This window comes from Narcine bancroftii, chromosome 4, assembly GCF_036971445.1.
Source record: "Narcine bancroftii isolate sNarBan1 chromosome 4, sNarBan1.hap1, whole genome shotgun sequence".
NCBI lineage: Eukaryota > Metazoa > Chordata > Chondrichthyes > Torpediniformes > Narcinidae > Narcine > Narcine bancroftii.
The window spans coordinates 91,292,504-91,306,154 of NC_091472.1; the positions used below are offsets into that span (position 1 = coordinate 91,292,504).

The 13,651-nt window shown below is 49.2% G+C and overlaps 1 protein-coding gene across 6 annotated transcripts in view; it reads right to left on the reverse strand.

Moving 5' to 3' along the window:
• Positions 1-370: 370 nt before the first annotated feature.
• The window catches only part of LOC138760821 (ribosome-binding protein 1-like), a 115,561-nt gene continuing 102,280 nt past the window's right edge, over positions 371-13,651 (reverse strand). For 4 of the 6 annotated variants that reach the window (XM_069931992.1, XM_069931988.1, XM_069931989.1 and 1 more), the window contains 7 exons: positions 12,721-12,816; positions 11,840-11,923; positions 10,766-10,858; positions 10,373-10,447; positions 7,180-7,269; positions 5,034-5,183; positions 371-682 (listed from right to left, as the gene is read on the reverse strand). In XM_069931992.1, the coding sequence (XP_069788093.1) occupies positions 584-682; positions 5,034-5,183; positions 7,180-7,269; positions 10,373-10,447; positions 10,766-10,858; positions 11,840-11,923; positions 12,721-12,816 (687 nt within the window). In that variant the 3' untranslated portion in view covers positions 371-583. Of the gene's footprint in view, positions 943-5,033; positions 5,184-7,179; positions 7,270-10,372; positions 10,448-10,765; positions 10,859-11,839; positions 11,924-12,720; positions 12,817-13,651 lie in introns of all 6 variants that reach the window. The other 2 variants (XM_069931991.1, XM_069931993.1) reach the window with 2 other exon arrangements.

Genomic DNA, 13,651 nt, shown 5'->3' on the forward strand with positions numbered 1-13,651 from the left:
CCTAAAACTTTGGCTAACCTTTACTTCCTATGGACTCTGTGAGACCAGTTGCGTTTCTCCAACACATTTGCACCGGAGCCCAGCATCTGCAGACTTCCTTGTTTAACTCCCAACAGATCTCCTGACCCATGTCCAAGGTAATAATTGTGGTAACTGACATGCAAATAGGCTGGGGTTCCTACTTTTCTCCCTCATTTATACAGCTGCGGTGTGAGGTGCAGACATGTGGGCCACCAGTTCACAGGCAAATTGTGACCAGCCTGTACACATGCTCCTGATGAGATCAGTTGCCACATGGCCATAGGGGGGAGCTGCTGAGCCACAAGCACATGCCTTGACACACTATTGAAAAGACTGGACCACGCACCAGTAGTTACAATGTTTTATTGGTTTGATGGACAACTTTGGAAATAAAAAAGGAAAGAATCTCTTGAAGACCCGATCAAGCCTCTGGCTGAGGTTTACTTCATTGCTGGATAAAGTTCACGAGCTTCTTCCTCCTCCATTTTTTTTTCTTGGAGAAGAAAAATAATAAATTGCACAATTCAAAGTACGTTCCCCAAAGTACATCTCAGTTCCCTTTTCACATAAGTGGAACAGCCAAGCCCCTTCTGCTTACTATGCAAAATAGACAGCAGGGCATCAGCAGACTGGTGGTCCAGGCATGTATGAAGGAATGTGTCTTGAAATAGGAAAAAAAAACAAATAAAGCTTTAAAAAATTGATGGCTGCAACTTTTTCAAAATTGTGTTTGGCTCACTAACTTCTCATTTAACTACAGTACAATACTGAGCAGGTGATTTAGGAATGGCATAATAATTATTATAACTGTAAGGCATCTGGCAAGATTGAGTAGTGTTTACTGTAGCTGAGAGTTTTTCAGACAGATGTCCCCTCCTTCAATCCATCCTCCTCTGTTTCTGGCCCAAGCTTTTCCTCTCCCTAGGAACAAACAGAGTCCAGTGAACACACAGGCAGGAGCATAGTTTCCACCATCTTAATTCCCCAGCCGACTTGGACTCAGTCACAATGTCTGCAGGGTAGCAGCTCATCCTGTTCACACTCCCCTCTCTCTCCTATTGCCAGGCAGAAAATACATGAGCTTAAAACCGCAAACCTCCAGATTCAAGGACAGTTTCTTTTTACTGTGATCAGACTCTTCAATCGGCCTCTCATTTGTACAAGATAATTCCCCCGCACTGTTTAACTTTATTTTTTTCTCCAACTGCACTCTTTGAGTTACCATAAAGCTATGCCCTGCACATTGGAAGTGCTGTAGTTAAGTATGGGTTGACTAGCCTGGATAGGACACAAAACTTTTCACTGCATCCTAGTACACATGACAATAAACCATTGATGGACCAGTAGGGAGTGCAAGAGACTAGTGGGTGCACTAACACTTAGTATGTTCAAACAGACGAGAACTGAATGAGCAGGTCCTTGTCTTGCTGCAGGGATGTAGCATCCCAGGGATTGGTTCTTAAGCCTCAATTGATCAACAGTTACATTAATAGCCTGCAGGAGGGAACAAAAATCAAAGTCTCCAACTCTGCCAGTGATACAAAAATGTGTGTAGTGACATGACGGGGACACAGAAACCCTTCATTGGGATATAGATGGACTGATGTTGGTGAGATTGTGCTTGGAGTATTGGATGTCATTAAGCAGGAAAAAGGGAGCAGAAAAAAATTCATAACAATGTGACCAGGATGAGAGGGCTAGTCAGGAGAGAGAGTAAGGTCTGGGGCTTTTCCCCCAGGAGCATAGCGGGCTAAAGTGTGACCTTGGAGAGGTTCATAAAATCATGGATATGGTGAATAGTGACCTTTTTTCCAGGGTAGGGGACCAAAACTAGAGGGCATAGGTTTGTGGTGACAGGGACAAAATTTAATGGGGACCTGAGGGGCAACAATTTCATGGAGAGGGTGGTGTGTATATGGAACGAGCAGAGGAAGCTGTCAGGGTAGATGCAATGACATGATTTAAAAGGCATTGAAACAAGGCTGGTTTAGAGGGATAAAGGCTGAATGCAAGCAAATAGGAACAGCCTTTTATGCCAGCTTGCTCGGCATGAATGGGATGGGCCAAAGGGCCTTACTTCTGCGACGTGAACCTTGATGAATGATTAGGGTGAAAACCTGGCAAATGAAGTGGGGAAGTATGAGGCTATGTGCTTTGGGTAGGAGGATTATTCCCTAAGCGTGGAGACATTGCGAATGACTGAAGCCAAGTATCCCAGAGGGATCCAAGTGTCCCAGAGCATGAAACACAAAGCATTAGCAGGGAGGTCCAACAACCAGGTTGGCCTTCATTATGAAGGAGTTGGAGTTTAAGAACAGGGAGGTTTTGTTACAGTTGCACAGGGTGTTGGTGAGGCCACACTTGCAACACCATGCACAGTTTTGGTCCTCTAATCTAATGATATGTAGCAGTCTGAAGAAGGTTCATTTGCCTAATTCCTGGGACGAGAGGACTGTCCTATCGAGAGAGGCAAGACAGATGGATCTGAGTTGTTTGGCGTTTAGAAGAATAAGTGATGAATATCTTCAAGCATGCAAGATCTGAAGAGCAGACGTTGAGTCACTTTCACTAGCGGGAGAGTTATGAACAAAGAGATGGTCATTTAAAACTGAGGTGCATAGAGAATGGGGAATCTGATGGCAGCCCAATCACCAGATGTATTTAACAAGATGGTGGATAAATATTTGAAAGATCAAGGAATTGATGGTGTTAGCACAGAAGAGGACTGAGGCCAGTATGAAGCAATTGTAATCAGACTAATTGGTGGGTTGGGCTTGAGGAGATGAGTTTACCCCTGCTCCCTCTGCCTCGTGTTCTTGTGACGGCATAGTGACTACTGCTTTCCTCACTTCAAGTCTGCAAGTTAGTGCCAGAGCTCATGACAAGATGCATTGAGGGCAAAGATCCCAGCCCCAGATCCAACACCACATGACCCATAGCTGCTGAGAATAACTAAATGGAATGGGAAGCCTCAGAGCCCACGTCAGCACAATAGCCCAAATCTGTGAGACAAGGACAATGAAACAGGGGCCATGGATGAGATCAGACTGCAGGTGATCACACAGCAACCAAGCCTCAGGGCAGAATATTGTCTCCTTGACCAGTTTCTGCCACTTTGGCGATGATTAGTTCAAAACTCGCAAGCCTCACCTCGCAGTCCACGCACAACTGTGCCCCCCACTGCAGACGTTACAGGCCATGCACAGCTGTGTCCCCAATGCAGATCTTGCAGGCCACGCTTCACTGTGCCCCCCTCCCCCCCACCACTGCAGACCTTGCAGGCCACGCACCACTGTGCCCCTCACTGCAGACCTTACAGGTCATGCACAACTGTGCCCCCCACTGTAGAACTTGCAGCCCATGCACAATTGAACTAACCATAAACTTTGCAGCCCAAATACTAACCATGGACCTCACAGGGCAGACACTAACTGTGCAGCTTGCATAACAAACAAGCTCAGGTACTTTTAAAAGTTAGAAAATGGCACTGGAACAAGACTAATAACACAATATTGTGTACAGAATAAAAAAATCAAAACTCTTTCTCTTTTCAATGATTTCACAATTCTCATACGAGGAGAATAACTAAATGAAAGAGAAAGGGGGAGGGCACGAGAGAAAAGAGAGATGGGTTGAGGAAAGGGAGTGGGTGGGAGAGGGGCAGAGGAGGGGGAGTGGGAGCGAGGAGGCAGAGGGAGGGGGTGGTGGAGAGGAGGAAAGGGGAGAGGGGGGAAAGGGGAGGGGGGAAAGGGGGAGAGAGGGAGGAAGAGAGGCGAGAGGGGGTGGGGGTGGAGAGGGCAAGTGGGTGGAGGGGATGGGGTGGAGAGAGAAAGGGGTGGAGAGAGAAAGGGGTGGAGAGAGAAAGGGGTGGAGAGAGAAAGGGGTGGAGAGAGAAAGGGGTGGAGAGAGAAAGGGGTGGAGAGAGAAAGGGGTGGAGAGAGAAAGGGGTGGAGAGAGAAAGGGGTGGAGAGAGAAAGGGGTGGAGAGAGAAAGGGGTGGAGAGAGAAAGGGGTGGAGAGAGAAAGGGGTGGAGAGAGAAAGGGGTGGAGAGAGAAAGGGGTGGAGAGAGAAAGGGGTGGAGAGAGAAAGGGGTGGAGAGAGAAAGGGGTGGAGAGAGAAAGGGGTGGAGAGAGAAAGGGGTGGAGAGAGAAAGGGGTGGAGAGAGAAAGGGGTGGAGAGAGAAAGGGGTGGACAGAGAAAGGGGTGGAGAGAGAAAGGGGTGGAGAGAGAAAGGGGTGGAGAGAGAAAGGGGTGGAGAGAGAAAGGGGTGGAGAGAGAAAGGGGTGGAGAGAGAATGGGGTGGAGAGAGAAAGGGGTGGAGAGAGAAAGGGGTGGAGAGAGAATGGGGTGGAGAGAGAATGGGGTGGAGAGAGAATGGGGTGGAGAGAGAATGGGGTGGAGAGAGAATGGGGTGGAGAGAGAATGGGGTGGAGAGAGAATGGGGTGGAGAGAGAATGGGGTGGAGAGAGAATGGGGTGGAGAGAGAATGGGGTGGAGAGAGAATGGGGTGGAGAGAGAATGGGGTGGAGAGAGAAAGGGGTGGAGAGAGAAAGGGGTGGAGAGAGAAAGGGGTGGAGAGAGAATGGGGTGGAGAGAGAATGGGGTGGAGAGAGAATGGGGTGGAGAGAGAATGGGGTGGAGAGAGAATGGGGTGGAGAGAGAATGGGGTGGAGAGAGAATGGGGTGGAGAGAGAATGGGGTGGAGAGAGAATGGGGTGGAGAGAGAATGGGGTGGAGAGAGAATGGGGTGGAGAGAGAATGGGGTGGAGAGAGAATGGGGTGGAGAGAGAATGGGGTGGAGAGAGAATGGGGTGGAGAGAGTGAGAGCGAGCAGAGGAGAGTTGAGGGGAGGGAGAGTGGAGGAGTGGAACAGAGAGTTTTGTGTTGAGATATATACATAACGAAGAGATGAGGATGTAATATACTTGGATGGAGAGGGTGTAAACATGAGAATTTAAGGTTTCCAGTGAGCGGAGTTTGCATTCTGTGCCCAGAATTGCTCACACACGTACCTCCCCTTCCCCCTGCTCTTGCGCCTGCAGCCTCTCCACGGTCTCCCTTTCTTTGTCAAGTTGTTCCTGGGTGACCTTCAGCATCTGCTGAAGTTTACTGGCAGCTTGGCCCAAGTCCTTGGTCATTTTCTTTTCTTTGTCAAGACGTTCCTATGATCAGGGAATTAAAGAAAAACCATCGGCTCTTCAGTGTGTAGATACACCCCCCTCACTGAGGCAGACTCCCCCCTCCAACCCCCCACCCCCCGATTTACAGTCAGCCCTCCCAATGTGGTGTCCCTGACGTAGGGACCATCCCGCCCCCCATGTCACTGAGGCAGACCCCCCTCCTGATGTAGGGACAAAACCTTGGCATGAGAAAAGGGCAGAAATCAAATAATGGGGATGGGTGGGCCGCGGTTCGGTTCACAGAGAGGAAGGCGTGATAGGGTTCAAGCTAGGGAGCTGGCGTAATGAAGCATTCTGGAACCCGAGATTTGGCGCTACAGAGGGTTCTAGACCTGGAGCACTGGCACCACAGGCGATTCTCGAGTTGAGCGCAGGCGCTATGGAAGGTTCAAAAGCTGAAGTGATTGTGGAGTTGGAGGACTGCATGATGGAGAGTTCTACCACTGCACTGTTCGCATAATGAAGGGCCCTGGAGCTGATACTGTGAAGGGTTTAATAGCTGGAGTACTGGATGGTTTCAGAGCTGGCATTGTGGAAGGTGCAAGAGCTGGAGTAATGGGAGTGAAGGACGAGATAAGCAAGGACGACATGAGGGAGATGGAGTTTACCTGCAAGAAGTGGCTGAGAAAGGGAGGGGTGAGGATATGGGGAGCAGAGAGGAAACCATCAGTTAATGCCCCTTCTGTAGGACACACAACTTGACCAATGGGGGGGGGGGGGGCAGAGTTGTGTGTGGCCTGTAACATCTGCAGTGGGGGGCAGAGTTGTGCGTGGCCTGCAAGGTGAGGCTTGCGAGTTTTGAACTAATCGTCACCAAAATGGCAGAAACTGGACAAGGAGACAATGCATCAGTCTTTTCAGCAGCTACTTCATAATTGAAGAGCCAATTTATGATGATCCGTGAAAATAAGACAATTCTAAACAGTCTGCACTCTTCCCAAGTGAAATTCCATCTTGTGTGTAACATAAAACACACAGCACAAGGAGCTGGTACACCGGGCCAAAACTTCACCCGTGGACGGGCTCCCTGGGACGGTGCAGGAACTGCTCGGGACTAGCCCGGCACTTCCTGTGACAAAGGCCACCAGGGTCCAAGATGGCCTGCTGGGTGCTGCACAGTTTCACCCTTACTAAGTCATTGGATCAACTTTGACCGTCTCCCAAGGCAGGGGTCATTGGTAATGAGGTGGGAATGAACTATACATGCCAGCAACATTTGGACTGGTTTCCATTGCTCAGACCCAAACACTTTGAGCTGAAACAATACAATCCTGATTGGACTGAAATAAACCACAGATGACAAAATTTGAAGGTGATACCAGACACTGTCTTTGTTGCAGCTGTGCAATGAGATTAATATTCACTGTTACACATGCACAGTAAACAGATGTTCATCAGTCCACAGCTGCAGAGAAACAAACAAATGGAAACCTAGCTCTGGTGTCCTCGTTCTCCAGATACACTGAAGGATGACTTATTTCCTGAGGTGATGATCCAAAGACCAAAGTGTCCCCAAGTAGATAACTGGCCAGTACTGAATGAAATTAAACCCAGGCTGGTAAACAGGGAAATTGGGAGATGCTGGGCCTGTTGCAAAGCCCGGATGAGGATCAGACATGGTAGAATAAGATTGAGGGGATGAATGGCTTCCTCCTGTGCCTGGGTGCTGCAGCAATGATGCACACAAGGAGGGCGGCAGCTTTGGCCCTGTCGGTGGAGAATGGGTGCCCATCTGATGCCCCAGGGAGACAGGAGGGGGCAGAGCATGACCTGGTTGCCTGTCTGTGCTGTGGGAACTGGGAGACAAACAAGCTGCACAAATCCTGAGACCATCATTAACTTGAATTCCCAAGGAGATGGGAATTTATCCAGTCTAACTCTTCTTGGCTTAAGGGAATTCCTGCTTGGAGTGGGAGAGGGGGTGGGGAGGGACACTGCAGAGAACTTAAACAAACTCCATAAAAGCACTCTGGTCTACCTTTAGCTTCAGGATGTCCTCATTATCACCATCCCTTGCGGCCCGCAACTTCTCTAGCTCTTCCTGCAGGTCTAAGGCAGATCGCTGGGCCTATTAAGAGATTATATACACAACCTATCAGGAATCAGACATTATACAATTTACCTCCTGTCCCACACAATCCATACCATAGAATAGACCAGCAAGAAATCATATGCCTACATCATTAACACCATGACACTTGAGCAGAGAATGCGTTTAACTGGAAAGGTCCAGGGTAAGATAGCTCCTGCGGGGAGAGAGGGACCTAACTCTTCCGCTCAGAAACTAAATCCTGCCAGTCCCTGCAAATGCTGACAGACTTGATGGGCATTGCCAGCTGCCTCTAATTATAGCTCAGATTTCCAAACCTACAGCACTTGCCTTGGCTGTGGCCTGATATAAAGAGGCAAGAAGGGCCAAAGTAGGCCCCTCAATGACCCTGGCTGAACTGCCTCAGGCTTCACCTCCTCATCTACTCCAGCCCTGAGTACATTGCCCATAATATTTGCTCACCTATCTTAAACCCCTCCTTGGTTCAGTGAGAACTTTGTCAGGTTAAACTCCCTGTGAAAGAACTGCTGCACTGGAGATGCTCCTTGACACAGGGTGCAGGACCTCAACAACCCTCACTGGCCCCCTTGTTATCCTTTGAAAGGAAGGTCTGATCGACTCCTGTGAATCAACCATCAGCTAAGGTCTTCCACTTTGATGTGAACCAGCCTACACAGTAACCGGCAAACATTCTAATTTCCACCCGATCATCTCCTCTTGGAGGATGTGGCGTGGTTCCATCGGGAAACAAGAGAGAATCCAGAAGTGGCCAGGTAGAAAAAACACACAAGTGATGGAGAAACTCAGCAGGTCAAACAGTGTCCTTTATGTAGCAAAGGTAAAGATACATAACCAACATTTCAGGCTTGAGCCCTTCTTCAAGGTATGAGAGAATGCTGGCAGGCATCTGAACAAAAGGGTAGGGGGAGGAAGGGTGGCAAAGGCAGGAGATGATAGGTGGAGAAAGGAGGGAGGGGACAGCAGGAATGAACGGGAGGAGGGAGAGCTGGGTGGGTAAAGGAGGAGATGAAAACTGGAAAACCAGGAAGAGAAGGAGGGGAAAGAAAAGGGAAACAAGTTTAGTAGAAAGCAGAAAAAACAATGTTGATGTCATTTGGCTGGAGAGTCCTCCAATCTGTGGGTGGTCAGGGTGGGATGGTGCAAAAGGCCATGAACAGACATGTGGGTCTGGGAGCTAGACTCAGAAATGAAATGGTTGGCCACTGAGGTTGCGGACAGAGTGGAGGTGCCGAGCGAAGCGATCCCCCAATCTGCGACCGGTCTTTCTGATGTAGAGTATGCCGCAAAAGGTTCACTGAATGTAGTAAATAAGTCATCCTCTGGATGTTCAAGTGAAGTGTTGATTCATTGGGGCACTGGGCTGTGGTGAAGGAGGAGGTGTGGGCGCAAATGTTGCACCTCCTGCGGCCACAGGGAAAGATGCTGGTGGAGGGGGGGCAGTAGGTGGGGAGGATGAGTGTAAGAGGAAATCACAGAGGGAGTGGTCCCTGTGGAAGGCCAAGAGGGGAGAAGGAAAAATGTGTCCAATGGTGGGATTCTGTAGTAAATGCCAGAAATTCCAGAGGATAATGTGTTGGATGTGGAGTCTGGTGGGGTGGCAGGTGAGAATGAGGGGGATTCGGTGTTTGTTGTGTCTGGAGGGGGCCAGGGCAGATGAGATGAAGATGCAGGTGAGGGCTGAGTTGATAAATGGTGGAGGGGAAGCCACATTTGTGGAAGAAGGCAGACGTTTCAGAAGATCTGGACTGGAAGTGGAGACAAAGAAATTGAGAGGGGATGGAATCTTTGCAGGGGACAGGGTGTGAGAAGGTGTAATCCAAGTAGTTGTGGGAGTTGGAGGGTTTGCAGTACATGTCGGTGGAAAATTGGTCTCCTGAGAAGAAGACAGAGATCCAGGAAGAGGAGAGTGTTATCGGAGATGGACCAGGTGAGTTTTAGATCATGGTGGAAGTTGGGCGCGAAGTGGATGAAGTTGACACGCTCATCACGGGAATATGAAGCAGCCCTGAAGTAGTCATCGATATAGTGGGGGAAGAGTTGTGGGATCTTGCCTGTGTAGATGCAGCATGGATTGCTCCACAAAGCCTACAAACAGGCAGGCGCAGCTGGGATCCATGCAGGTACCCATGGCTACTCCTTTGATTTGGAGGAAATGGGACGAGTTAAAGGAGGTTAATTAGAGTGAGAGCAGGCAGTGCTTTTGGAAATCACCTACAGCATCCTGCCACAGCACTCCCCTCCCCAACCCTCACCATCAAGGAATAATTTACTTTCAGACGGGGAGGGAAACAATCAAATAAAAATATTTCAGCGACATGCAATGCGACGGAGATGTCGGAAATTTGAAATAAAATCCGAAAACATTGATGGGTCTTTGACCCGAGATGCGAGCTCTGCTTTGCCTTCCGTACAGACTACCCAACCTGTCACATGTTTTTGTTAACATACAAACTTTATTTAAAACTACAACATTACAAAACACACAGAGCTACAACTAAAAACCACTATTAATGTAGCAAAAATTGCGAGAAGCAGTAATCACTACTGCCTCTATATTACACAGTATTTCACATCAAATTAAAACACGATTTTCATCATCAATTGCACACCCCCCTGGGAAGCCCACCATTCCCAGACTCAGCCACCGTCCCGTCGGACACCACGTGCTCCTGCTCCAACACCGCACAGGCCTGTACGTATCTCTAAAGAGGGGCAGGCAGTCAGCTCGCCCACACCCTCAAATGTCTGCCACCTTGACTAATGAATAGCCGGTTTTGCCAAGCCTAACAGCAAACCCACAAGGAAATCCTCCAAGCACCGGATCTCGCCTCTGCACCGGTCGACTGTAGATCAGGAGCACGGGGCTGAAGTACAGCCAGAACTTGAGGAGCAGCACCTGCAACCTCACACACTCCACGAAGATGTGGTACACCGTCTCCTCCCGGCCCGAGGCAACAGGCGACCGGGGTGTCAGTGAACTGACTCAGGAAGCGGTTATATGGCCCTGTTCAATGCAACAAACTGCCATATGTTCCCAGCATGTTTCTATTGCAAAAGAAGTCAGCATTTTTAGCTTTTATTTAAACAAAACAATGTAAACCTTTTCAAATTCTTCTGCCAGCTTCTGCCTCTCAGTCTGCTCACTACATACGATTTCTTCCAGCTGGATTTTAACCTGGGAGGGACAGAAGACCTGGAATTATTCCTCACACAGAAGGCAGGCAGGAAAGTGCAAGATGGAGATGGCAACATGGGGGCCAAAAAACACCTCTACTTTCAGCAGGGAGGATGGTGTTAGGCAATGGTAATACAAACACATGTACGCACAGGGGCACAGACACAAGTGTGCACACACATGCACATAGATCCACATAGTAGGTGGCAAGACATGACATGGAGTTAGAGAGGAAGCGTGTGTGAGTGGTGAACATTATAAATTGCTGGGGGAAGGGTTGTTCTTCCCAGCCATGCACAAGAGTCTCACCACCCTGACCTCAGCAGGCTCCAGTTCAGCTTGAGCACTGGGCGAACCAACAGAAGCCCCATTGTGCATGTGGATCTCCATCTCACACAGCTGCTGCCTCACCTGTTTTTTAGGAACAAGACATGGCCATTAGGCCCATCCCACCCATTGCAGCCCCAGCGCAGCCACCCGTCTACAGCCAGGAGCCGGCGCTTCCCTCTCCAGATGCTGCTGAGACGATGGGGCTTCAGGGTGTGCTGGCCAAAATACCATCCTGATTCGAGGTGAATCCTGGGCATGGAATCCAACAAGCTCAAGACACCCAACTGGGAGATCATGGTTCTCCCGGTGCATAGTGCCACTCTCCTCATCCCTCTAATGCAGGCAAGACAGCTGAGGGACTTGCTGTTGCAGTGACTGGACCAGGATCCATGGTGCGGAGCAGTGTACACCAACCCCACTTCTCATTTTTGAGGTTTGGAATCAGAGTCCTGTTCTGGAGACTCAGAAGGCTCTGCTTTCCAGTTTAGCTGGGACCGTGGACTTGTCTGCAGCAGAACGCAGACCTGCTGGAGAAACTCAGCATCTGTTGTAAGTGAAGGGTAACTAACATTTCCGGACTGGGCCCTTCGTCAAGGTGTGAGCAGAGAGCTGGCAGGCGCCTCAATAAAAATGTTGAGGTTGAGGGGGATGAGAGGAGGGAAGAAGTGGCAAGGGGAAGAGCACAGGCTAACAGGTAAGAGGCCACAGTTGGATATGGGTGGGAGGGCAGCAGAGAAAAAGCTGAAAAATGATTGAGGAGGAGGTAGCTCTCTGAATAGAGAGGGGTGGAAAGGGAGAGAGGAGTTGGAGGAAAGGAAACATAAGGATAAAAAAGAGAGACTCTGAGGAGGTGTTGAACAGAAATTGGAGGTCAATGTTAATGCTGTCTGGATGGAGAGTGCGTTGACAATATATTAGGTTCCCTCGCTGTTTGGAGCTCTCTGCCCTGCTGAGTGGAGGCAGACACTCCCATTCACTTGGAGAGCCATGATCTAATCCCACAACCAACCTGACTGACTAACATATCACGTGGTGGAGCTGGAAAGAAATGAGGGTCCTCACCTGTGAGAGCTCCTCACTGTGTCTCTGCACTTCATTGTTGGCTGCCTCAAGCTGGATTTGTGAGTCTATTAAGAGGCTATTCAGCTACAAAGGAGAAGAGGAACAAATGATCAGCCATATCAGAAGAATGCACTGCACCAATAAATTAAGTGGTGGGCCCTTTGAAAACTTGGTGCATTATGGAATGGGAACAGAGGTAGACAGGCTGGTCCCAGTACCCAACCCCATGACTATGATCATTGTTTTCCCTGCTGTCAGTTTCAGAACTCCCATCTGCAGATCAGCCAAGCCCTGGAGGCACATTGACCCCTCTCAGTTTATCCGAAGCATGTGGAGCAAAGGCATCCAGGATGCTAGCCCAAGCACCCGTCAGTGTCCAAGTTAACCGTGGCACTTGTGGGAGTTCCGTGGGATAATGCTGAGAAGTGTGCTGGGAAGGGCACCATCTGGGAAATACACACAATCCCATTGGAAGACCCTTACAACTGGAGGTCAAGTTTGGAATATCCCAGACTCAAAAGTAGTAGGCATCATCTGGGCATTCTCAAGGTGCATGGGGAGATGCCACACAGAAGGGGGTGGTAGTGTATCAACCCAAGGATAAAGTTTCAGGTCCATGGGACGCTGCCTGGGGAATTCATCTTGTTCCCCTGGTTTACACTGAATACTGATCACCCTGGTGTAGTGTGGGATCCCTGAGACAGGAACTTGGCCTGTTCCCAAGGGTTACACCGAATACTCGTCACCCTGGTACAGAGTGAGGTTCCAGGAATTGGGACTCGGCCTATTCCCCAGGGATACAGAGAGTACTGCCCACCCCAGTACAGCTTGGATTGAAGCTGGAGATGACTACAGCAGGTCACGACCATGGAAACACTCACCTCTTTCACTTCCTCCGAGTACTTCTGACACTGTGTGTGCGCTGATTCTAGTTGGTGCTTCAACTGCGCCTCCAATTCAGTCACCAGCTCCTTCAGCTGGAGGAAAGAAGGGAGAGTCAATCCAGTGATTCACTGCTGAGCTCTACCTGGAAGTTTCAGACATTTAAAAAAAAATACTTTGGAAGGGTTGCAATGACAAGCAAATGGACTGTTAGGAAAGTTAAGGTCAACCACCTCACTGACACCTTGGGTCAGGTACAGGCCAGACCAAGGCATTAGGCATAGAGTCAGGTGAAGGATGGGCCAGGCCAGCAAGGACCTACTTCAGGTCCAATCCAGAGAAAGAAACCATGGAGAAAGATCTACCCTCCTGAAAGGCATCAGTGAACTTGACAGGTTTCCTCAACAATCCAGTGGTTTCATAACTATTGTTACTGATAATTCTTCAATTCCTCATCAATTAATGACCTAAATTTAAACAAGCCAACTGAGTCAATGTCTCCCAATCATTAGCCTTGGCAGGGTAACCACATGCGTCACATATCCCAGACACCTCAGCACTGCAAAAGGCAATGAGGTATGCCATGAGCTGCAACATGGATGTGATAGGACTCCTTTGGAACATTAAAGCAGCCAAAGCCCAGTGATCAGCCTCTTGACTGGAAGCGAAAACTTCACGGAGGGGTCACCAGAGACACTTTCTCCAGGAGTTGTTCAACAAAGGGACATAATAAAGAACAGAACCAGTCCATCCACAGAGGGAGATTAGGAAAGTCATTTCACAAAGTGGATTGTGGGAAAACACTCACCTTGCAGGGTGGAGCCAAACTGGACCTGTCGGGACCAGGACTGACTGTCGCCAACTAACGCTCTGGGGATGCAGAGCCAGGACGAGTAATGAGAGCTCTGACCCAGCTGCCAGTGGGAAGGC